Genomic DNA, 25,047 nt, shown 5'->3' with positions numbered 1-25,047 from the left:
GGAATGTCATCACGAATGACATCCGAATAATCTTCCATGATCGTCTCGGCAGCCTTCTGCTCGAGACTCGTGGCACCATCTGTCGGCTGAGCCATCTCCAACAGGTTGCACAAATGTAAGAAAGTACCTGACACAGCGAGGCGTCCGCAGCCCCAAATTGCTTGTTTGTCGGGCAAACAAGTAACGGAAGCTCGACCATCTTCTTGCGCCACTTGGCAAAGACTCTGGGGTGACCCGCATCAATCACGATCTTGTTCGCACGCATCCATTCCCATGAGAGGATCATGTCCGCATGCGGCAAGTCAAGCATGTAGAACGACCCACTACTCTTGAAACTGGAGCCTACGCCCAATTTTGTCTGGAAAACCATATCAGACAACCTACACGTCCCATCGGCCATGATAACTCGTTTGCGAACTTCTGCATCCGTGACCGACAGACCAAATTTGCGCACTGCCTTCGTGCTGATAAACGACTCTTCAGCAGCTGTATCGAGCAATGCATTGAGAACTATGGATTGGTTCCCGAACCGAAAGGTCACAGGTACCATAGGTAGAGCTTTGATCCTGTGAGAGTCAACGGTGATACGACATTGACGAACATCCCTAGGATCTTCTGTCGGAGGTGTGCCCGGGTCGAAGACAACATTCGAAGTCTGCAAACCCGTGCCCCCGTCGATTGCGCCCTCCGCGGCAACCGACGTCACTGGTTTAAAGCTGACGGTTGTTCAGACCTCGACAAGAGAGGGCACTTGTCTCTGAAGTGACCGAACTTCTGACAGTTGTAGCACTTCACCTTCTTCTTGTCGAACTTCTTCTCCTTGCCCTGCATGTCCTCGCTCTGAGTAGGAGCCGACCGCTTGCCCTCATGACGAGGTTGTGCTTGGGTGAAATGAAGACTCGTCTGACCGTCTTGTGGGTGTCTCTGACGCAGATTAAGAGCTTCGCGATACAACTGCGGCAAATACTTGCCCATCTCCGACGGCTCCGCATGATAAGTAATCCCAAACGTCTTACCATCGCGTTCCATCAGCATGCTCAATTCCTTCCGTAGCATAGCACGTGCATAGTCCATTTGTATTCCATCGACAAAGACGCGTTCTCAGCTACCTAGCGCAACACTAGGTCTCTTGGACACAAGGTAGCACGCCTGCAGGTGTGTAACCATCGCCTGGAATCTTGCGGTGTACGCCTCAACGGACTCCTTGGGCCCTTGCCTAGCCTGCTTCTGCACATGACGCTCAAGTTTCTCAATAAACTCGAATGGTAACCATTTCAACAACAGTTTCTCCACAAACTGTTCCCAATCACCATGCTCAGCAGAGAACTGATCTTGCTCAGTCATCGGGAGTGTGGCCCACCATAGCTGCACCTCCGGCCCGAACGCGGAGATGGCCGCTCCTACCCATCGATGGCGTGCTATACGGTGAAATTTACACCTGCCTTCGATATATCCGAGCCATGAGACCACCGACCTCTCCATGGTCTGCTCACCATTGTACTGCAACAATGACTTCGGATCCAGCTTGCAAATCTGACCACCGTCATTCTCCGCATGCTTAAGCTTGTGAGGCTTGTCCTCGGGTTCCCGAACCCGCTCACAAAGCAGTACACGCATCTCCGCTGCCTCCTTGGCAAGCCTACGGTTCTCTCGCTGGGATTCCTCAAGTGCCCTCACAAGATCCTGGAGTTTGCGATCAGCTTCTCTCTGGGATTCTGCGAGTGCATTTACGAGATTGTGCATCTTATCCATGTTGTTCTGTTCCACCGACCTGAGCTCTCTACATGTCCGGCGTAGGTGCTCGTTTTCCTCCACGATGTCACGAAAACTGGCTTTCAAGGGAAGGGCGGGACCATCTCTTTCGTTTTCATCCCTGCTCTCCAACCATGAAGGCACTGTACGACCACTGTCAACACTGTCGGCACGTACGACAGCCTCCTGCTGAATGACAGTTTCCGACGGATCGTACGCATGTGACTGCGGCGACATGCCTGTCACCGTAGGAAAACGCCTAAACCCATTCAATGTCTCCTTCACAAAGCTGCCCAACCGCGACATGCTTCGACTCATGAAGTCCGAGACGACGCTACCTGACTGAATGCTCGTCCTATCCATGTTTTCTTGAACAACTTCTTTCAACACAACAACTCCGAGAGGAAAACCAGGCCTTCGCGTACCAAAATGTTAGAAAAACTTCCTACAAGTATCTCTCGATCCAGTGTTGACACACGAAGTGATCCCGTCAAGAAACCAAAGAACAAGCGCGCGACAGCAATGCACAATTCAACGGCAATTTACTCCAAATCAACGTTAGAGATAAAGAAAAGTAAGTAATCTAATTTCCTAAGAAACGAGACTGCCTAGGACACCTACTTAAGAAAGACAGGAAGTCAGTAAACATATCCTATCACTTTGGAATCGCATGACTATGGGGAACTGCAACAGAACGTTGTTTGAAACTCTTGGCTTGCAAGCATTCCGAGGCTCACAAGAATTGACGTATGCGAGAATGTCTGCGTTCATCCTTGGCCAAAATGCGAGTCTTGTTGCTCTCAAGATAGTCTTTGATTTGCCCCCATGACATGAGTGATCATGTACCACGGTTCGAGGAATTTTCCTCTAGCATCTTCTGGTATGCAAACTCGTTCTCTTCCCAAAGAATCATGAAAAATCAACACGCCATCTTTCAGATAGAACGATTTGCTCTCCATGTGAGTTCGACGATTCTGTCGTATCCCTTCGAGAATTGACTTGAAGTACGTTGACTTCTCGTATCCTTCACGAACAAGGTCCAACATTGCGTTCTTGTTGAAACCAATGTCCATTGTTGCTTCATTCCTGACCATCTCTGTGCTTGTTGTACAAACACACAACACTGATGGATCTAGATTGAGAAGGTCCGCACGCTCTTCAAATTCTTTCTCGAGCTCCTCATGATTCTGAACTTCACTGTTCTCGTTAGGCCGAGACATGAATCAGCAATTTTGTTGTCTTCGCCTGGTATGTATTTCACCTCCGCCAACTGGAAATCTGCCAAGATTTGAACCCATCGAAAGAGACGACCTTGCAAATTCTTCTGCGACAACAAATATTGCAACAAATAATGTACTACCAATCCGAAATTTTGTGCCGAGTACCTCACACTCTGTCGAATATTTGATGGTCCCATCTGCCATGCTGACGGAAAGAACATGATCCTTTGCCTGCTGGCTCTGCAAACCAACGCGTCTCATACATTCCGCTGAGATGAAATTCGCTTCTGCCCCACTGTCCAACAGCGCAATTAAAGTAAACGTCTTCCCCATTACATCAATCTCAATCGGTACGCACGGCAACTCGTACGTTTGAACTGTAGTTGTCATCTTGCACACCACCACTTCTCTTTTTTCTATTTCTGGAGGTACTTCTGAATCAAATATAGTTGATCCTGAAGAATCTCGGTCGCCCGTCCCCTCCGCGAGAGACGACCTCAGGGGTTTGACTTCTTGCTTTCGACGGTAGCCAACGGACAAACCTTTTTTGAAGACCACAAAGAAAACACTTCGGTCCCCTATCAGATTTCTTCTCCTCAGGACCTCTTTGTCCCGGTTTTGTGTCTTTACCATTAATCGCATTCACTGTCTTAGATCCGACATGGCTTCGTTGTTGTGAAGACGAGGTGAATGATCGTACCACGCTCAAAGCTTTCGCTTCGCGATAAAGCTCAGGCAGAAAACTACCGACGTTGATCGACGATCCAGCATTTTCTTTTTCAAGCGAGAGTAACAACTTCCTCGCAAAACTCGCGGTTACCTCATTCGATAAGTTCTGCACGAAGTGTCGTTCTAACCCAAATTTGGTACACGCGGTGCTTACATATTCCGCCTCGTTCTCCGCCGTCATGCAACAGGCAATGTAATGATTTGCCAACGAAGAGAATCGGTCCACGAAGTTGTTGATCTTCTCTTTGCTTCCTTGCCTCGTGTACGAAATCTGATTCAAGATACTCTGAACCTGGGAGTACGGAAGATATTCTGCGACCATGATTTTCTTAAATTCCTTCCATGGACCATGCTCAACCGCTTCTTTGTCGTCCCCTCTTAAGGTCAACATCCAATTCCGCACTCTGTTTCCTACCAATGTGGTGGCAACACTGCGTCTACCTGTTGGTCACTAGGAACCCTTTGTCGTTGAAATTGAAACTCAAGTTCTCCAAACCAACTGGCAACGGAATACTCTAGAGTCATTTCTCCATTAAATCGGGAAATATCCGTGGAATGAAACTTCACTAAGGGAGTTGGCTTGACAAAACGATTTGACGCATCAACATGTAACGTCGTCGACATGTTCGAATCATCGTTTTGCATGCATGCTGCATCGGCCCCTCCTGCCGCTGCCTTGACCGGAAGGCGTTGAATTGCATCTGGTTCACTTGATCTGAACATTTGCCTCATTTCCTCGAACATTTTTCTACTTTCTTCCTTGAAGGCGGAAAATGCTTCCTTTGTCTCTGAGAGCTCCCTTGCTTCACGAGACCTCTCTTCCTTAACGGAAGCTTCATACTTTCCTTTCATGTCCATTGCGAGTTGCAGTTCTTCTCGCAATTTCTTGTTTGCAGTGATCAATTCTTCAAACTGCTGTGATTCGAACCTCAGCCGGGTCGAACCTGCCGACAGACCTGCAAACGCCGATCCTCCAAGCTTCCCACGGCGCATGACAACCTTACTCGTACGATTCGGTCGATGCTGAACGAAGCTGGTCTTCAGAGCGTCATCGATACAGTGGGGTAATGGATTTACTGGCAGAAGGTAAAAAGTGCCTCAAGCAAAATAAAGCAGGAACAAGCTGAACCGGCAGGCACACAGTCCACAGCGAGAAGCTGCACAAAGAGGAGGACTACCTCGAGCGGTACCGTGTTCATGTGTCCAGCCTCCCTCCGTCCGCTGCCCCAGGCGGACACCCGGGCAGCGCCGGCTCCTTGTCGGCGGCTGCCCTTTCTCCGTCCGCGGCCGCCCGCCTGCCGTCGAGAACGAGGATCCTCGACTGACAGTGGTCAGTCGGCTGCCTCCGGGTATCGCGTCTAAGGGATTTTATTCCTCCTGCATGCTCCTGCTGCTTGTTGCTTGATTGCTTGACCCTTAGGCTGCTTGTCTGCGCGGCTTCGCGCTTGGGCTGGCGCTGCCGCGTCTGGGTGCCAGCAGTGCTGGTTCTTTTCGGGCTTGTGTTTTGTGTGTGTAGCGGTGCGGGAAGGCCTTGAGGGGGTAGTAGCTCGAGACTCGCATCGGAGAGTGGCTCAGGTCACGCTCAGGAAAATGAGCGAAGATGGTAGACTGCAAGACCCTATCCTGCGACTTGAGCGAGTGTGTCCTGCGGCTGTGCAAGGTGAGGATATCACGCTGCTGATCGGTCAGCGCAGCGCGAGCATGCACATGGCGAGGGAAGACGCGCATGACAAGAGGGGTCACATTTCGCTGCGCAGGTTTGCGGGGACCGATGACCAAGGGTGGATGATTGGTGGAGGATTCGGCAACACCTGTCACCCCTTTCTAGTCATCCTGCAGCTTTGAAGCTCTACTGCCAACATATCCTCCAAGGGGTCCTTCTTGGCCGGATGCCGGATCTTCTTATTCCTGCCCTGTCAGCCATTCGTCGAGGAGGCAGATTTATTCCCCTCTCCAAGGGAGCTGATAAACCTGGTCTCCGGCCAATTGTCATCGGTTCTGCACACCGTCGACTCGCGACGAAGCTTGCTTTGGCAGCGATTCGCTCATTTCTTGACCAGCACTTCCTCTCGTCTCACCCTCGAGCGATTCAGTTCGGACTCGATCGAGACGGCTGTCTGAAGTTCTCGCAAACCGCGTCAGCGCTCCTGCCCCTTCACGCTCGCGGTGATGATGAGGATGTTGCCAACCCCACAGTGCTGGTGAGCTTGGATGCTTGGATGCAAAGAACGCCTTCAACTCCCTCGACCGCCAGGCTCTCTTCGATGCAATCGAGGGACGTGCGAGTCGCGACTACTCACTGAAGGCGCAAGCTTGCCCTCTTGCGAGCATCTCCGTTTGTTCGCCTCCTACCTCTCCAGCTACTATGGAGACTCTGCTGACCTTCGACTCTTTCACAAAAGTCCGAGTCAGCCTCCGTTCAGTGTACCTCGGGCGTCTGTCAGGGCGATGTCCCCTCCAGCGTGTTTTTCTGCCACAGTATCCACCCCCTGCTCCTCCATATCGCAGAGCTTTTTCCCTCTGTTCGAGTCTTGGCCTATGCTGACAACGTCGTACTTGTCGGTCCACTCGAGGATGCCGTTGCAGCTACGTCCGCTATGAAGAAGTACATGGTGGCTGATCTGAAGCTAGAGATTCAACCTCGCGAGTCGAAAGTTTACATCCCCTCCTGGCATCAACACCCTGATCTCTCGCAGCTGAAGAAGAGCCTTAAGCGCCGTCTCAAGACTCAACTTCTTCACTTCGAGGTCGTCACTGGCGGGATTACACTTGGCGGCCTGCCTATCGGCACGGATGGATTTCATGCTAGTCAGCTCCGAGCGAAGGTCTCCACCCTCAACGAAGAGCTCTCGAAGCTCGGGCTCGTCCAGCATGGCTTCCGACATGTTCAAGACGCTGGTGAGGGCGAGCCATCTCCAGAAGCTGCGCTTCTTCCTCCAGGGGTCTTCTCCGTTTCTCCCGCGGGTCCAATCACAGATTCGTCGCTTTGACCTCTCTGTCCACCTGGCGCTTGAGAAATACCACCGCTGGCCTTCCTCGCAGTACCTCGCCGCGCATCCCGACCTGCTAGAGTTTGCGAGGTTCAAGCGGGAGCTTCCGCATAGTCGGGGAGGGGACGAGTTCACGCCCTCTGAGGGTCTACACCCCGCTGTTTACTATACGGCTATCGCTCGCTTCCTCGCTTGGTACTCTGACCAGCCGATGTCCCGGATGTTGCCCTCTGCCCAGAAGCATCCTCTGGCGACCTTCTTCGTTGAGGCGCACGACTTCGTTCATAATGCTGGAGCGATCCTCTACCGTCGTGTCAAGGCTCCTGCACCGGCTGCAGATGGCGCGGCGATCCCACCTGCCCCGGCTGCTGTGCCTGATGACGCAGGACGCCCCCCGGCATCTGTGGTACACATCCCTGGTTTGCGCGCTCTCGTCGACTCGTCTCATGAGCTCCATTACCACCAGCACTTCATTCCTCCCCCTGCGCAGCGAAATGTGACCCCTCTTGTCATGCGCGTCTTCCCTCGCCATGTGCATGCTCGCGCTGCGCTGACCGATCAGCAGCGTGATATCCTCACCTTGCACAGCCGCAGGACACACTCGCTCAAGTCGCAGGATAGGGTCTTGCAGTCTACCATCTTCGCTCATTTTCCTGAGCGTGACCTGAGCCACTCTCCGATGCGAGTCTCGAGCTACTACCCCCTCAAGGCCTTCCCGCACCGCTATGCTCAGATGCTCGACTGCTATCTCCATGGCATGCCGATCTGCCAGTGTCCGACGGAATGTGATGGATGTCAGCGCGAGCTCGATCCCTCCGTTGCTGCACATCATCTCCAGACCTGCAAACGCCGATCCTCCAAGCTTCCCACGGCGCATGACAACCTTACTCGTACGATTCGGTCGATGCTGAACGAAGCTGGTCTTCAGAGCGTCATCGATACAGTGGGGGATCCTCGTTCTCGACGGCAGGTACCCTCCCATCCTCATGGCCGCAAGATGAAGGGCGATATCCACATTCCTGGAATCCGCGATCGAGGGTCCGAGCAGTACGAGGGCTTGATGGCGGACGTGACGTTGGTCCACCCTTACATTGGTAGCTCTGCCGACCTGACCAAGTGGGGGGAGGTCAACCTCGACGCCCTCCATGTTGCAGCGTCTGAGAAGATTCGCAAACATCGCGCTGCATATGCCATGACTACTCCTCCTCGAGCGTTCATCCCTCTTGCCATCTCGACGGACGGTACCCTGCATCCTGACACCCTCCGCTTCATCTGGTATCTCGCGGACATCATTGCTCAGCGCTCAATGCCTCTTGAGGATGCGGCGTTTGGTCGGCACTTTGTGCCTGATGACGGCCCTGCTGCTGAGGTCTTGGCTCGCAAACGCGCCGCCACCTATCAGCGCCTCACCATGCCGCTGACGCTGGAAGCGCTCTTGTCTGGTGCGAGGCGCATGACGCCCTTGCGGGCGCAAGCACTTCTCGAGCCAGAGGACAGCTCCTCCTCGGACTTTGTCGAGTCGCCCGAGGAGTCTTCGCCGGAGGTCTCCGACTCCGATGGGGGACACCCTTCGAGTGGCCCCGACGATCGGCGCGGAGCTGGCGAGGCGTCTCCGTCCCTCACTGTGACGTCGGGTGCCTCCGGAGAGCTCGACACCACTGGGGTGCTTGCTGCTGGTCCGAGCTCGCCTGCTTCCTCCCCGGCATCGGTCGGGTCACGCCGGTCCTTGGGCATTGCTGCGGCGTCGCCGCCGTCACGGGCGGCTACCGCTGACTCGGCTACCGCTGACTCGGAGGCTAGCGAGGAGGACTACCTCGAGCGGTACCGTGTTCCTGTGTCCAGCCTCCCTCCGTCCGCTGCCCCAGGCGGACCCCCGGGCAACGCCGGCTCCTTGTCGGCGGCTGCCCTTTCTCCGTCCGCGGCCGCCAGCTTTGTGGCGGCAGCGGACGTCTCGACTGACAGTGGTCAGTCGGCTGCCTCCGGGTATCGCGTCTAAGGGATTTTATTCCTCCTGCATGCTCCTGCTGCTTGTTGCTTGATTGCCTGACCCTTAGGCTGCTTGTCTGCGCGGCTTCGCGCTTGGGCTGGCGGTGCCGCGTCTGGTGCCAGCAGTGCTGGTTCTTTTCGGGCTTGTGTTTTGTGTGTGATTGTGCAGCTTCTCGCTGTGCGCTGTGTGCCAGGAGGTTTAGCTTGTTCCTGCTTTGTTTTGCTTGAGGCACTTTTTACCTTCTGCCAGTAAATCCATGTGACTTTTGCTTGAGGCACTTTTTACCTTCTGCCAGTAAATCCTATGCCTCCATGCCATCTCGACGGACGGTACCCTTTTTACCTTCTGCCAGTAAATCCGTACTTGGCTGCATCCTGACACCCTCCGCTTCATCTGGTATCTGGCGGACATCATGCTCAGCGCTCGATGCCTCTTGAGGATGCGGCGTTTGGTCGGCACTTCGTGCCTGATGACGGCCCTGGCGGTATCGCCAGCCCAAGCGCGAACTGCGCGGCTTCGCGCTTGGGCTGGCGATGCCGGGTCTGCTGACAGTTGCCAGCAGTGCTGGTTCTTTTCGGGCTTGCGTCTCCGTCCCTCACTGTGCAAAAGTGCCAAAAAGTCCAACCCCCCCTGCTTGAGGCACTTTTTACCTTCCGAGGCTGCCAGTAAATCCTGTCCCTTGCCCAAGGACCCCGACGGGGGGAAGCAGGCAGGCGAGCGCGGACCAGCAGCGAGCACCCAAGTGGCGTCGAGCTCTCCGGAGGCTGATGGAACGTATGCCAGCCGTGCCAGTCAGATAGCGCCGAGTTAACAAAAACTCTCCTGTAAACCAAGACGACTTACGTGTTTTGCGAGGCGGCATGTAGCGTGTGGGACGAAGAGGGGGCTTTTCCTAGCCGTCTTGCCAAGGTCCTCTCATGTCTGGATGCTTGGGTTTCACATCCTAGCATACAGTCTATCTCTCATGTGCTCCTCAATACTGGTTTTTGTGTGCATTAAACTTGGTCTTGAGCAAAAACTGTCTTGTTACAGCCGGCCCCCGGGCACGGGCCGGGGGCCCTGGCACCAACCAACCGGGCCTTAACCTGGCCCCCAAACTTAACTGACACCATCATTTGAGTAAAACTCTTCCTCTTCTTCAGTTTGCCGTTACTCTGGGCTGACTGTTCAACGGTACGCCAGACGGCCCGCGAGTCAACGGTAACCCTAGAAGCACCGCTACTACCACCCCTGGTAGTTCCCTAGAAGCATCCGTACTACTACCCCTACGGTATAGATACGGATTTACTGGCATCACCTGGTAGTTCCCTAGAAAGCACCGCTACTACTACCCCTGGTAGTTCCCTAGAAGCATCCCTACTACTACCCCTGGTAGTTCCCTAGAAAGCACCGCTACCACTACCCCTGGTAGTTCCCTAGAAGCATCCCTACTACTACCCCTGGTAGTTCCCTAGAAACCGCTACTACCGCTACTCCCCCTGGTTGTTTTTTTTGTCGAATTGCATCCCCAAGTCTACCACCCACCTCTCCTTTCCTGTTTACTTCCGGGCTCCTGACACCCCTGCTCCCCACACAGGGACTCTACAAGGAGAGAAGATAAGTCAGGCTCCTTCGCCCGCCACCCACCGGCTCTACTTGTACCATGCCGGACTCCTCCTGCTTCTTGCTGGCTGGCTTCTCGCTCGTCCAGTCTGCATTCCCAATCTACTACGCTTATTCCTGGGCAAACATCGATTCTACGGACACCAACGAGAACACACACAACACCTCACTGTACAAAGTGTTCGGTACCTACGTCGGTGTGCTGTGGTTGCTCACCATTGTCAACATCTTGGCTCCACTGATCGGGATCGGCGATGACAGAGGGCAAAGAAATTTCATCAGGACAATCGCCTTTCTTCTCAACTTGTTGGGAGGTCTTGCTGTGACAGTCTTGGGCATTTGGATCATTGCTGCTGTCTTCCCAACAACTGCTTGTGTCAAACTTGGTTTGATGGCTGCCTCCAGTCACTGGGCGTGCTCTGCATACCACATCATCAGCTGGATGCATTTCATCATCTTCTGCTTGCTCGCTCTTTTCCTGATCCTCCTCCCATGTCTCATCGAGTCTCTTAAGAGACCAATCCACGACATTCTGAACACAGCTGGAACAAGATCGATTTGTCCTGATTCAATCATTGACTGGATTCACAGCATGTTGGGTTGCTGTGAAAAGATCGTATTGAAGCCATACACCCTTGGGCCCATAGTGCCACCGCTTGTTGCTGTTAACTCCTATCCCGTGCTCACGCCAGTGGTATCCTCCCCAGGAGTGGTCGCTTTGCAGCCTCCCGTCCTTCATCAGACTCAGATACCTGTCTCCCCGTTTTAGTGATGCTGGTACAGGTGCCAGTGTCTGCTTTTGGCAAGATGATAGTCTGATTTTGGTAATAAATTAAGTGGAGAAAATCACCATGATGCCTCTACTTGTACGATTCTGAATGCACAACATCCACAGAAACATTAGCTGATAGTGAACAACACTGGTATCCTTCACTCTCCTGCAATCGAGCCACGTTATGTTGCCAGGCTCACAACGTCTGTCGTGTGATCATGGGGATTTACACAAGCCCACGCTTGTTTCAAGATTGCATGGCGGATGGAATGTTGTCTTGTTCGATTGCCTGTTCAAAACTGGCAATTGAGTCCCACATGCGTCACAAGTATTGATGGTGTCTCGCAATCTAAAAGGTCCCGTACACGACCAGATAGGATGAGATAGCTGCATCATTGCAGCATGTCGCTCAGAAATTTTCCCTCATTGCTGAGTCATTTTGATCCTTCGCCCTGAGGCCTTGGTGATAGAGTCACGCTGCTTACACTGAATGGTATGGGATCAGCAAAGTTGACCTGGTCTAACACCTCCCATCTGTGTACCAAATGTATTGCCTACGTGAGCCTGCCGCTTGCCTGTGATGGACAAGACGAGGAGCACAATATAGAGGCAGAGATCATCGACCGCTGGGAGCTGCGTGTCCGAGGAGAAATCGATTTGATTCAGGCCATATACCAACATCCCATCATACCTTGCGCCTGATATGCGTGATCGAGGTAGAGAAATCGTGTACGCGATCTTCTTGTTCCTCGTAGTGAACGAGCAAGTCACAACCAGGCGATTGGCAAAGGAGGAATTCGCCGTAAGGAGGCTGCAAGGCATAACATGTGCCTACAACGACGCCTGATGCGCACGGGTGCGTCCGCAATAATCGGGCTCACTTGCTGTGTTCGGATTTACAAACACACCTTCCTTCAGTCGTGATACTACACTAGCGGTATCCGGACCAAGAAGAAGCCGCAATCATCATGGCAACTCATCCATCGATCATTCAATGCACACTCGTTCACCCACAGCCAAACTCGCTCCTCCACTCCAACGAAGAACAAGCAGCGTTGTTGTATCAAGCTATTTTCGGTTGATTGATAGCGGGGGGGCAAATACTAACGCGTCTGAGAAGCAAACATCGCGCAGAACAAATATCAAATTACTCTCTTGACAAACCACGCAAAGGAACGGAAGGTTTGAAAATGAGACATAAGACCATGGGCCGAAGCTGATGCAGAGCTTAGGATGAGGAGGAGAGGCTGCCAGCACAGAGTGAACCTTGAAGAGGATCGAGCTCAACAAGAAATCGCTAACGCGAACAGGGGGTGAGGGGGGAGAGCGCCTCGACAGGAGGAGCAGCGAAGGGTTGCAACCCTCCCAGCAAGCGTCCATGGCAAGCACCATGAAAACTGTCTCGAGACCCTGCATATCCATCGCATCAGACAATGTCAAGCCAGTCCAACCTGCATCTGCAATCATGCGGCTGAAAGTTCGGAGGTACCTGAGGCTGTGCTGGATTCCTTCTCTTAGGTAAGCCGATGTTGTCGCTGAATGCACAGATGGCCATTGTCGTTGTTGTACGTTTGGATGAAACACAGCGGCACCGATTAGTGTGTCCAACAGCTGCTCAAATTGTGCTTGAACTATATTTTCGTTTGATTATCATGTTTGCTGTAATAGGAGAATTATTCACAACAAAGAAGCTGATTGTAACAGGTGAAGACGGTGTTTATATAGCTGATATCGAACTGCAAACTAGGATAAACGTAGAGCTAATAAGTGACTCTATTGCTTGTTTCCTATACTGAGGCGGCCTGAGTTTGGACTTGTTCATTCGGGAGAGACGTGATGGCGCCTGCCTCGCTGTGCCGGTACCTGCCATGCGTGGTTTGCTTGTCCTCTTGGCATGCTTCAAGAGACCGGCAAGCATGCAGTTCGCTGATGGGAGGGAGCTGGACGGAAGCTTTCGCGGAGGATTCCAAACAAGGTCTGCACAAACTTTGCTAGAAGCCCCTGAGAGTGATGTACGGAATATTGGTAATGTCCGAGAATGTCTCACACTGCGCGGAGGAGATGAGAGCTCCAAGAAGGAGGTAGAGAAAGAGATCGAGGGGGTCGAGAAAGAGATCGAGGGGGTCGAGAATGAGATCGAGGGGGTCAAGCACGGTATTCAGGTTGTAGAGAAAGAGATCAAGAGTGTAGGGCAACAGGATCCGAGGAGGCATGCAGAACTTCGTGAAGACAAGGAGCAGCTTTACAAGAAAGAGGAGCAGCTTCGAAAAGAAAAGAAGCAGTTTCGACAGCTGCTTCAATTGAGAGAGGGCAGCCTTCAGAAGAGTCCCTTGTCGGGAGCGAGCATTGCTTGGACAGAGTCAGATGCTGGGCTTGATCGCCTGGGCTTGTGCAATGACAAGAAATACTTCCGTGTAGATACCCCTTACTTGATGGTGGTCGGCAATGGGAACTGCCGACAAGAGCGTCTGCTCTATTGCGAAGCTGCTTCTTGTCTTTTCGAAGCTGCTCCTCTCTTGATCTCTTTCTTTACCCCCTCGATCTCTTGAGTTGCATGGTCCAATTACCTTACTCATGTCTACTGTCCATTTGTGTTGCTAAATCTTGTCAATCATGCGTCGGGCCGCTTGAAGTTGATTGATTGCCATCATACAAGTTTACCTCATGGAAACCGTTGATTGATTGGCAAAACGCTTCTACTGCCCTCACGGTCCATGAAGCCTCCAATCTCCAACTAAGGTCCAGCAGGTCTCCCCTATGAATCCGAGCTGACCTCAGTGCGATCATTTTCCTGAGGCAGGCTCAGTGAGCTGGGCTTTCCTCAGTGAGGCAGGCCGGGCTTACGACTCAAGACCCAAAGGGGTGGTTACAGGACGGTTATAGATTTGATTTCGAAATGGAAGAAGAAGTGGTGGGAGAGGAGGAGATGGCGATGATCGAGGAGAGCATGCGAGCAGCAGAGAGATACCTGAGAGAGAGACACACGAGCCACCCTCCTCTTCATGCCCCTCCCGCATTAAGCCAAGAGAGTCTTCTTTGTCTTATCACGGGAGCATCTTGCATTCTAGACGAAGCTGCTCACGGCTCAGATAGGGGTGGTGGTCAGCATAAAGAGGAACCAGGATCTTCCTCCAATCGCGACGGCGAGGGAAAAAGTGGAGCTGAAGCTTTGGAGAGAGAACTTGGAAAAAGGAAATTGGGCAGGGTGGAGCAACAGGAAGCGAGGATGGAGGAAATTGGCAGGGGAAGTTGGACATCCGATGACGACGATGAATGTGTGATTCTTGATTCCAGTCCCCACTCTGACAAACTGGGCGAGTGGGGGATGACAACGAGAGAGGGCGAGATTATCGAAGACGACTTGATCGTGACTGGAATGAAAGGAGACTTCGCTGGCGTCAGCCTTCCTCATGCAAGAGAACATTGTGCGATCCATCAGTTCGGTAGTGCTCAGTTTTGTGACAACTGTTATGTAAGTCCTTGTTTCATCTGCTACCCCACCTGACTGGTTCTCAGTGCTGCGTGTGTGAGATTCCTGCCTCGAGGTGCCAACGCTGGAAGGAGAGGGAGGGGGGGCACTACCTGGCTCAATACTCGCGAGATGAAAAGAGAGCGGAAGTCATTCTGGTGTCGCCAACCACAGACGACGTGGACGTGAGCGACCTCGACCCTCAGCAGAAGCTCGTGCTCGACTTGTGTCGACAGGGTCGAAATGTCTTCTTCACGGGGATGGGAGGCACAGGAAAGACTTTTTTGTTGCGGAGACTTATCAAGGTGCTGCGGAGACTTTATGGCAGGAATGCCGTAGTGCCTACAGCAGCCACAGGAGTTGCGTCGATTCTCTGTGAAGGCCAAACGCTTCATTCCTTTGCTGGCTGTGGTATCCCTACCAACGTATATGACTTGGAGAAGTGCTGGAAGAACAAAAAGCAGTGGAGAAGAGCGCAAGTCCTCATCATCGATGAGGTCCTGCCCCCTCGTCTTGTCTGTGAGACTGACCGCGTTGAAGGTCAGCATGATCGAGCCTGCTTTTCTCGACTGGCTCGACCAGGTGGTTCGCAGAATTCGAGGAGACACCCAGAGAGTCTTCGGTGGCCTCCAGCTGATCTTCTCAGGCGAGTGAGACTCACTGCGACAGGAGCTGAGAGACTAGCAGGTGACTTCTACCAGCTCTGCAGCTTCACCAGGAACGGCGCTAAGCTCCGTAACAAGTGCCCGCCCGTGCTGCGAAGGTAAGAGAGAGGGATGGATCTGAGAGCTGTTCATGCCATAGCAGCTCAGAGAATGTTGACCTGAACATTCCGGTGGTGGTGGAAGATTGCGAGGCTCTTGTGTTTCAGTCAGCCTGCTGGCGAGAAGCTAACTTTGCTGCCGTGGAGCTGCAGCATGTGTTTCGGTAATTTGGCGATGGAAGCGAGTCCTCTCACGCTCTAGGTGTCGCAGGCAGAAGGATCAGCGGATGGTTGACGTCCTCGGCAAGCTGAGACGAGGGACCATCGACGACTGCACTCGCTGCTTCATCGAGAGCTGCTCGAGACCCCTCAATTGTCAGGTACTCTCACGTGCTCAGATGGGCATCGTTGACAGGCCTAGCAGGATGGGATCGAAGCGACGATCCTCTACTCCACCAACCGAAACGTTGACCGTGAGAACGTCTGCAGGCTTGACATGCTGCCTGATCAGAGCTTCAAGTATGATGCCGACGACTCGGTAATTCGCCGCTGAGGTTGTTGTGGGCTGATGCCGGCAAGGTCGAGCCGTTGAGGTGCGGGGGAATGAGCAGCAGCGCTGCGATGAGGAAGCTGTGGCAGAATCAGTTCTTCTCTTCCTGTCTGGTTCCCAAGACCCTCCACCTCAAGAAAGGCGCGCAGGTCATGCTGACCAAGAACGTTCTAAGCAAGCGACTTGTCAACGGAAGTCGTGGGGTTGTTGTCGACTTTGTGAGCGCCGTTGATGCGTCGAATGAGATAAGAAGACGATTGGAGGAAGTGAAGCAGCAGCTCGGTAGCGTCTGATGCCCCCCCCGAGGGCGAGAGCTCTGACGTTAACCTGAGAAGCTTCTCAAACCTCGAGGATAAGTGCGGAGGAGCAAGAGGTCTACTTGGACGAGGTCGCCACCATCAACATGCAGCTGCAGGTTCAGTCGCCCTCTTCCTCTGTCCCGCTTAGTCTCTCTCAGGCGCTCCAGACCAAGTGGAGGGAAGTCAATTGCCCGGTTGTCAAGTTTCTCAACGGTTGCCGCCACACGTGCCTGCCGGTCGCCTTCGAAGTCGACGTCTTCCTCACCGGCCGATGCTGCAGATTTCAGGTGCCGACCCTCTCAGCTGCTTGGCTTTGACTTCCTCCTAGATTCCCCTCAAGCTTGCCTGGGCTATCACGATCCACAAGAGTCAGGGTCAAACTCTAGACCAAGTGCCTCCTCCCTACCTGTCTCTCCTTCTCACCTCTCCTCAGGTCTGTGTCGATCTCGCAGGCTGCTTTGCTGAAGGGCAGGCGTACGTGGCCCTGTCACGCGCGTCGAGCATGGAGGGGCTTCAAGTGAGGAACTACAGCGACTCTGTTGTCAAGACGAACGCGCTTGCCCGCGAGTTTCATGACGCTGCAGCATGTGGGAGTGACGCACTGGTGGAGGAAGCGTCTTAGTCCGCGGAGGTGCTAAGATGCCCCGTAGGCTGAGTTTGTCGAGCGCGTGGACCCCTGGTGGCAGCCGATCCTTGACCTTCGAGATGAGGAGGAACGACAGGCAAGACCTTCTGCTGACCTCCCTCCTCTTGATGTCCTCCTCTTGATGTCCTCCTCTTGATGGCCTCCTCTTGATGGCCTCCTCTTCAAGCCCTCGGATTGATTTGCTTCAGGTGGGACAGGATGAGAACCGCGGCGGGTGGTTTCAGTTGTTCTATCAAAACCCTGCCTTCCAGCGGTGGATAGGAAGACACAAGGGACGGGGCGAAGGCAAGTAAGGGGCGGGACCATCATGCCATTCTTTATTCTTTTGTACAATAAGAGGAGCAAAGGTCACTCGAGGAAGCGCTCCAGGAACTCAGATGCCTCTATGCAGGAGTCAGAATGACCGAGACTGAACGCTCCTCCATCACTCGCACATGTTTGCTCTCCTTCTCTATCCTCCACCCCAACTTCTTCATGCCCCCTCCGTCTTCCTCTGTCTTCCTCTTCTTGTTTGACTCTCAATTGGCACTGCAAGATTTCGTCTACGTCCGCAGCTGTCATATCTTGCTCAACAGCATCCTCAGCCGAAATAGTAGCTGCCGCCTCCGCTGCATCCCTCGCCATCGCGTGCCTTTGGTGCTGCGCCTGCCAGGGAGGCAACGCCAAGCCTGAGCAACCAGCTTCAAGAGGGACTGCCTTGAGCCCGAAGGAGGAGCAGTCATGGCAGGGATGCTCGCCCAGCAGCGGATGCAGGACAAGGCCCAGGCAGCCATGAGCACCAGCGGCCTCTGCGATGGAGACGAGCCGTGAAGGAGAGAAGCCCATGCCGTGGAGAGGAGGAGAAGAAGGGCATCCAACTGCAGGGATGTTTGTGAGAGCACTGCAGGCTCGTTGATCGTTCTCTTCTTCTCTCCTCCAACTTCAAAGCTGAGGCTCGCCGGAAATGGCATGTGGAACCTCCCTGCTTCCATGCTCGGGCAGTCATGAAACGTTCGAGAGGCTCTTAGCTGGGCGTTCTCTGCCTCGAGCGTAGCGAGGCGATGTGCGAGGATCTGTGACTCAGTTGAGACGACTGCGAGTTTGGCCTCGAGGTTCTTGACATACTCTCTTGCTTGCTCCCTCGACTTCTTCGCAGAAAGCCTGTTCTTCAGCACTCTGACCCGCTGCTTCAACTCTGCTGGGACCTCTTCCTCATCTGCATGCTGCTGCTGAAGCTCTGACAAGTCCTGAAGCTCCTGTTCGATGTTCACGGAGGGGTCATGCGGTCTCTTCATAGAACTCCTGATGACTAAAAGTGAGAAGATAAACCGGATACGAGAGGGAAAATACAAACAAACAGGTTTCTTCCTCACTTGTAGGGTGGATGGAGAGGGAAGAGGGAAAGAGAGTCAGGGAGGGAGGGAGGATCACTCAATTCCAATACTTTTTCCATCTAGTCTTCAAGTCTCCTTCCTATCTCTCTTCCTCTCTCTTCTTCCATCTAGTCCTCTAGTCTCTCCTCCTATCCCTCTTCCTCCCTCCTCCCGACCGTCTGCCCTGCCCATCGTTCCGTGCTCCTCGTTTTATATGCAAATGTTGGTGGATCCACGTGTCTAAAACTTTATTGAAGTACCCACCCGTGATTATCATTGACTACCTACTCCTGACTACCACCACCACCCCTGCAAAAACAATACTGAAGTCAAAACGACCCGTGTATCATCTGCATATGACCCCACCTACTACCCATATAGGTACCCACCCTCGTAGTATATAAAACTTTATACCCACGTGGCATTTTTCTTGACCCCCTTCCACTTTTCTTTCTTTTTTCTCTTTTTTGTTTTTCTTTCTTTTTTTGTTTTTCTTTCTCTTGTGTAAAACGCTTTTATTTTCTTTCTTTTTCTTTCGATCTTTCGATCTGGCAGGGAATGGTGGCTCAGACTTGGCCTGTCCTCCTGCTCCTCCTGCCCTCGGCATCGACCTTGTGTCCCCTTCCTTGTCTTTCTCTCTCTCCTACTTCTCCTCTCCTCTCTCCTATCGTCCCTTCCTCTTCGTCTTTGGGGTTTGCGCAGCGCACTGGGAACCTGATCCATCGAAACCAGCGCAGCAATGTCGTACGGCGGCAAACAAACAAGGAGCAGAGAGGTGAAAAGTCGACAAGATATCAGAACAATTTGATCAAGACAATTGATAGATGGTCTGATCCCAGAAGTTTCTCTTGTTCTCGTTCCCTCATGTCCTACTAGGATCACTGGGGCAACTGGGGCAACGAAAGAGTACCAGAGCGAGGACAGCAGGGAGCTACCTCCTAAGAGAACAGGGTTGAGTGTCGAAGAGGTCTTTGTGATGCGACATCGGGTTGCAATGACGATGACATCAAGATGTGCGACGTTGTATCTGAAGAATTGACGAAGAGAGAATGGTTCGTGACGGGGAACGTTCCATTTGAACTCTTCAGCTCTGATTTCACCTTCAAGGTCTACTGCCCCACCTCTCTCAGCTTCTTCTCACGTGTGTCAGGACCCCGATGTCCAGCTCTCTGGGATCGACAACTACGCACGTCGCTGAGCTCTCCTCACCTCCAACGTGCGTGACTGTGGCTGATGGCAGGGGGTGTGCGACGACTTTTTGATCAAGCGACGTCGCGTGCTGAGATCATCGCATGCCGGTGAAGGCAACAACGCGCCCATCTGCTCTTCTCTTGCTCTTCTTATGCTCTTGCCATGCTCTGCTCTTGCCAACTCTTCGCTTCTCTTGCAGTCTCAACGCGACTGTTCCCAACACTATCACAATTGTGTGGCGACTAGAGGGGAAGGTAACGAAGCAGCAGCGAAGCGGCGCCTTGAACCGCTCGCAGGTGAACGTCGGGCTGGGGTTGCGGATCAAACCGTATGTGGTAAGGGAGCAAGCATCAGAAAGTCCACTCTCCTCTCCTTACTCTTGCTGACTCAGGTCTTCACTGACTTGCGCGTGTCTCCCTCCAACGGGCTCATCGAGTACCAGGAAGACAGGTTTTAGTCCTTCCCGTTCCTTCTCGTCTCACGCGAGGCTGGCAGGTTCTCTCTGCCTGGCTGGGACATCTTCTTGTGAGGCTTCTGCACGTGCATGCCGAGGACTGACTGTCAACCCAGGAGCGCACTCTTCCCTTTCCTCCAACCGCTTTTGGCTCCTCCAGCTCCACCTGCTGAGCAGCTGAGGGCTGAGCTAAGTGCCCAGCTAGAAAGATGATACTCGGGCTGCTCTTTTTCATTCTAGACAACAATTGAGCAGCAAGCTTGTGAATACTAGGGCTTAGCTCTCTTGACAACCGCCTCTTCCCCATCGCCCTCTTCTTCTCGCTTCCTCCTCCTCGAAGCCAACTCTTCTTGTCCACACATGGCGATATCCAATGCCTTCTCTTCGCTATCTACACATCCTCCCTGATGCTCTCGGTTCTCTTGCGGCAAGTCCGAACACTGGTGCAAGCTTTCCTTCCTTTGATCGATCGCGTTCGGTGACGCAGAGGGGTGTGGACGGGGTTCAGAGCTGCTTGCAAGCAGTTGACGCTGCCTGCTGAGCGTCTCAGTGACAGCACTAGCTCGACGGGGCTCATGAGTTGAGATGGATGCATGGGGCTGCTCCCTGCTCCACAGACGAGGTTCTTTGCCTGAACCCAAGAGGACGGATGCGAAAGCAGGGCCTGCGCTGAAGCTGGTCTCTATCTCACCAGATGTTCGAGTACCGACCTGAAAGCTGTCAAGAGCGTCGGGCAAGCAGCGCTGTCTGATCCACTCTTCGATGAGGGAACGGAGGGCGCGGTTGGGGGCGATTTCATGCAGCTGCAGTCGCTTCTTGGTCATGGGGTCTGTTCCCTTGGTCGAGATCCATCTGGCTAGAAACTCGCGGTCGAAGGTGCTGCCGTCGGGGGTGATGGCGGGCTGCTTCATGATGCCGCGACTGATGGGGCACAAGAAGGCGCTGGGAAGGTCACTCTCAGGCAGACTCTCTATCCACTCGGGGATGCTGAGCTCCACAGGCCATGCGGCAGAACGTTTCTTCTTCCTCGGACGATATCCCGAGCGACAGAAGAAGCAATACAGCCAGATCGCCTTCAGTGCCATCATGGCCATGATGCAGTAGATGATCGCAAGTTTGATGTAGCGGTGCAAGACAGCTTGCAACACGTTTAGAGACAAGAGCAGTAGCATTCTTGCCAGTGGCTCCAGCACAAGGGACGTCAAATTCATACCGCGAAGGAGCAGTGTGTTTGCAATCTCCCAGGAGGTGTCGTACAAGGTCAGGATCCACAAGAAGTTGACGATGGCGAAGTTGTTTGGGAAGAGCTTGTCGAAGAATCTGACGACATACAGACGAGGAGCGACGAGGAGGGTGAATCTCTCCCAGTAGGTCATGTTGAGATTCTGCAATACTGGAGGCACCATCCACTCGTACTGAAACTGCTGGAACTGCTTGCAGGAGTCCCTGCTGCTGTTCGTCAGGTTCCCTCGGCTGAATATCTGCATGGGGACGCGATGAGAAGGAGGGCAGTCACTCTTGACTGGAACTGTATACATGAGGAACATGAAGAGAGATCTTGGAATGTACAAGTACGACAGCAGGAACAACTGAGCCGTGTCCACATCGCTCTCCACAAACGACCAAAATTCCAGCTCGGCACTTTGTTCCACCTCTGCACTTTTGGGGAGCTTCTTTGAAGTTCCACCATGTACTTGCAGCAAGCTGAAGATCACTGAAGCCAACACAATCAGGTCCTTTCTCTTCATGTGAAAGAAAGGACCGCACCCAGATAACCCTTGATAATTGTGAACCTCCTCCTGCTCCTCCTGCTCCCCCCCTCGACTAGTTGCTCAATTTATGTATGTTCCTCCAAGCTGTTCCCTCCTCTGTCTTATCTCCCTCCCCTTGCTTTTTTTTCTTCTCTTCTCTTCTCTTCTCTTCTCTTCTCTTCTCTTCTCTTCTCTTCTCTTCTCTTCTCTTCTCTTCTCTTCTCTTCTCTTCTCTTCTCTTCTCTTCTCTTCTCTTCTCTTCTCTTCTCTTCTCTTCTCTTCTCTTCTCTTCTCTTCTCTTCTCCTTGCATGGCGGTTCTCCAGCAGCACACTGCGTACTTAAGCGACTGCGTACTTTTTAGAACGTTGTGCGAATTTATGCCATCCCTCCCTCGCTCCCTCCCTCCGTCCCTCCGTCCCTCCCTCGCTCCCTCGCTCCCTCGCTCCCTCGCTCCCTCGCTCCCTCGCTCCCTCGCTCCCTCGCTCCCTCGCTCCCTCGCTCCCTCGCTCGCTCCCTCGCTTCCTCGCTCCCCTGCCTGACCTCGCTCTCACAACACCTCCATTTGCTCTTGTCTTGACCTCGTGCTATGATTTCTTCCCCTCCTCACAAGTCGATAATTTGCAGAAAGGCGATGAGTTGAGCATGGGGCTTCTTCTATTCGCGGGATGTTGTCTCATAGCGCTGGGTCCCATCACCATCGGTTGCTACTCCTCGTCATCTTCCTTGTGACTCTTATCCTAGTGTTCTTGTCTGCGATCGCTCCCAACGCCGAGCTGGTGGTTCTCATGATCTTGAGGTGATCCGAGCGTTAGTCTCTTCCTCTGGTCACGTCCATGTGCAGCGGCTACGTGTGGGTCTGTTCCGTCGCCGTCGCTTCCTTGCTCTCTCTCGTCCTCCCCGTATTGCAGGTCAGCCATGACGTCAGCAGGATGTCGGGAGGTGCTCACGTGCCAAGCAGAGCACGTTTAGGTCGATCCTCTGTGCTGTAGTGATGCAGGTATCCCTCCTTCCTCCCTCCCTCGTCGGACCCCCCTCGCCTGCCTCTCACTCCTTGTCTCCTCTTCTCACATATTTAATTCTCTGCTCTCTTCTTTCGATCTCTCGCGCTCGTTCTCCCCCTCCCCTCCATCGCTTGTTCTTCTCCATCTCTCGGTTAAATCCAACTCACAGGAATTCGGTCGTTACGCCTATTATGCCTTCTGCTCTGCTGCTGAAAGGTGATTGTGGTTGGAATCGAAGACGAAGATCGGAAGGGGATGAGAGCGAGGAGGGAGAGATGTTGAAGAGAGTGAGCGAGTTTGCGAATAGGCGGGTGAGGAAGTTGACGTCACAGAAGCTCTTTCATCCGGACAGGTGAGACAGACAGTATGCGCTCCAACTGAGACTCTCGTCAGCTTCGACTCTATCCTGGCGAGTGGGCTTGGGTACTTCTCAACTTGCTCTTCCTCTCCTTCAGCCCCACCCCTCGTCTCATCAGCTTCACAGCTTCGGCTTTGCCTCTGCTCTCGTCCAGCTTGGGAGGCCCTTGGAGCTTGCGCTAGGTCCAGGCAGCTCATACACTTCGACGTGAGGATGAGAGGCTGTGAGAGGAGAAGTCAGAGGGCGGGCAGGTGTCGAGCCTTCTCCTTCCAGCTCAACTCTGCCATCCATACGAGCGTGATGGCGATGCTCAACCTAATCCTGATGGTGCGCGAGGCTGCGATGAGATGTCGGTGAACGAGCTCAGGTGCTGGCGGTCGAGGGATACAAAAGGAGAAGTCGCCTGCGAGTCGCGGCTGTGTTTCTCATTCACCTCCTTGCGTCCACGGCAACTTCGTTGAACTCGCTCCAAGATGGGTAAAGAAACTCTCCCTCTCCTCTCCTCCTCTCCCCTCCCTTCCCCCCCTATCTCGTCTCGTCTCATCTCGTCTCGTCTCGTCTCGTCTTACTTCTTCTCAGATGCCTCATTAGCCTTTGCTTGCTCACTGCCGTTACTCTCCTTGCTGGTGTTTGGGCAGGTAAGGGGGTTGAAGACGGAGCATCGCTGACAATAGACGAGTAGGGAAGCAGCTGGGGCGGGAGCTAAGAGAGGTTGGAACTTAGAATTGTCAGTGCAACACTAGTCTTCAAATCTCTCGCTTCCCCTTGAGCCTCTTCTACGCGCTCGATCATCTCACTATCCGCACGAGACGAGGGGACGAGAGCGAGTGTCACCTGCAAGAAGCTGTCAGCCTGGACCTTGTATCTCTTTGTCTTCACACTCACATCATATCGATGCATGCCTGGTCAACACGGGATCGCTCTTTCCTCCTACGCTTCGTTTCTTTGCCTTCTTGACCTGAGAGCCTGTCAGAGCCCACCACAGCCTCTTCTCCTCACCATCTTCACTCCCTTCAACATCCCCCCCAGCGCAGAGGCCGGCATGGAGAAGAGGCTTAGCAGATTCTGTCCAACGTTGGCTGGGCGGTTGACGTAGGAGGGGATGGGCTTGCCCACAAGAAGCTTGCTGAGCTCGTTGGAGAAATGATTGCAATTCCGACGGACCTGGAGGAGGTGAGCGACAAAGCAGACGATGAAGAAGATAGAAAGAAGGGAAAGAATAAGGCGAAGACAGAAGGAATGGATAGAATACATCCAAGCAAACCAGTGGGCAAGTAAGGCGACAGAGGAGAGAGAAGGGGTGAGGGAGGAAGTTGTTGACGGAAGGGGAGGGGAAGGGAGGAGGAGGGAGGAGGGAGGAGGGAGGGTATCACGATATCGTAGGAATCGCCTTGGAAGCTGACAGACAGTCTTCGCAGCAAGTGCTCGACCTGCGGCTTCTCATCGCCTGGCACGATCGCGCGCGGGTCACCTCGAAGCGACTCCTTTGGCAGTAGCCCAGCAGGACGCTCTCCTTGAACGTGACCTGAGACATCACGGCTGAAGCACACTTGCAAGGGATCTCGAACACGCCAGTCCTGCCCCCTTCCGAGTACCCGAAGGAGAACTCCCGCCCGTAGATCTCAACCCCTGAGTGGTACAGCCCCAGCCCCAGCCTGCTCAGCCCTGCGTTTCCTCCCTTCACCCCCCCTTCCCCCTCCTCCCTCTGAAATCTCAGGTCATAGACGTTGCACATCACGGGCTCTCCCTTCCCCTCCGGCCTCTTGTAGTACCCCTCTGCGTACTCCACAGCCCGCTTTGCTGCTGCCGCTACCGCCTCCTCGTGCTCCTCCTTCTTCTCGAAGTATGCTCGCACTGCTTGCTCCGCATTCCCTTGCGCGTCTGCAAGGAGACGACCAAACATCTCCTCATCGATGCCGTTTCCCAGCACGCGAGTGAGCTCAAGCACAGGCTTCCGAGGACCAACCCTCCTCGCACCTCCGCCCTTCCTCTTCAACGCTTCTTCTGTCCTGCTCTCCTCCTCGAAGAAGGCTTCCAATGCCACCTGCTCATCGCCCTCTGCAGCCTTGAGAAGAAGGTCGAGTGTATCTTCGTCTCCTCCAACGATCCGCCGCATCTCCGCCGCCATCCGATGGCTGCACCTGAATGCAAGCAAGAAATCAACAGTTGCCCTCCCTCAACTTCCTCCATCTCGACACTCCATCACGCTCCCTCCCTCCC

At 53.5% G+C, this 25,047-nt stretch overlaps 6 protein-coding genes across 6 annotated transcripts; 3 read left to right on the top strand and 3 right to left on the bottom strand.

Annotated features, from left to right (window-relative positions):
- Window positions 1-10,320: 10,320 nt before the first annotated feature.
- On the top strand, window positions 10,321-11,049 carry GUITHDRAFT_111686 (hypothetical protein; the record flags this gene model as incomplete). Its single annotated transcript, XM_005829333.1, has 1 exon — window positions 10,321-11,049. One exon carries the CDS (start codon window positions 10,321-10,323, stop codon window positions 11,047-11,049), a length of 729 nt encoding a protein of 242 aa, XP_005829390.1.
- Window positions 11,050-12,920: 1,871 nt separating this feature from the next.
- Window positions 12,921-13,601, top strand: GUITHDRAFT_111685 (hypothetical protein; the record flags this gene model as incomplete). The annotated part of the gene is made up of 1 exon (XM_005829332.1): window positions 12,921-13,601. One exon carries the CDS (start codon window positions 12,921-12,923, stop codon window positions 13,599-13,601), a length of 681 nt encoding a protein of 226 aa, XP_005829389.1.
- Window positions 13,602-17,022: 3,421 nt separating this feature from the next.
- Window positions 17,023-18,003, bottom strand: GUITHDRAFT_153608 (hypothetical protein). The gene has a single exon (XM_005829331.1). It carries the CDS (start codon window positions 17,991-17,993, stop codon window positions 17,277-17,279), a length of 717 nt encoding a protein of 238 aa, XP_005829388.1. The 5' UTR covers window positions 17,994-18,003; the 3' UTR covers window positions 17,023-17,276.
- A 1,079-nt stretch (window positions 18,004-19,082) lies between these two features.
- Window positions 19,083-19,791, top strand: GUITHDRAFT_111682 (hypothetical protein; the record flags this gene model as incomplete). The annotated part of the gene is made up of 7 exons (XM_005829330.1): window positions 19,083-19,178; window positions 19,222-19,261; window positions 19,312-19,369; window positions 19,462-19,516; window positions 19,559-19,597; window positions 19,654-19,712; window positions 19,758-19,791. 7 exons carry the CDS (start codon window positions 19,083-19,085, stop codon window positions 19,789-19,791), a joined length of 381 nt encoding a protein of 126 aa, XP_005829387.1.
- Window positions 19,792-20,456: 665 nt separating this feature from the next.
- GUITHDRAFT_55908 (hypothetical protein) lies at window positions 20,457-20,663 on the bottom strand (the record flags this gene model as incomplete). The annotated part of the gene is made up of 1 exon (XM_005829329.1): window positions 20,457-20,663. A coding segment is annotated over one exon (207 nt), but the record flags the coding sequence as incomplete, so codon positions are not given.
- Window positions 20,664-23,713: 3,050 nt separating this feature from the next.
- On the bottom strand, window positions 23,714-24,562 carry GUITHDRAFT_141342 (hypothetical protein; the record flags this gene model as incomplete). The annotated part of the gene is made up of 3 exons (XM_005829328.1): window positions 23,714-23,785; window positions 23,827-23,991; window positions 24,299-24,562. 3 exons carry the CDS (start codon window positions 24,560-24,562, stop codon window positions 23,714-23,716), a joined length of 501 nt encoding a protein of 166 aa, XP_005829385.1.
- Between the last annotated feature and the right edge of the window lie 485 nt (window positions 24,563-25,047).

Source organism: Guillardia theta (genome assembly GCF_000315625.1).
Source record: "Guillardia theta CCMP2712 unplaced genomic scaffold GUITHscaffold_53, whole genome shotgun sequence".
NCBI classification, from domain to species: domain Eukaryota; class Cryptophyceae; order Pyrenomonadales; family Geminigeraceae; genus Guillardia; species Guillardia theta.
This window is presented reverse-complemented; position numbering and strand designations above follow the sequence as displayed.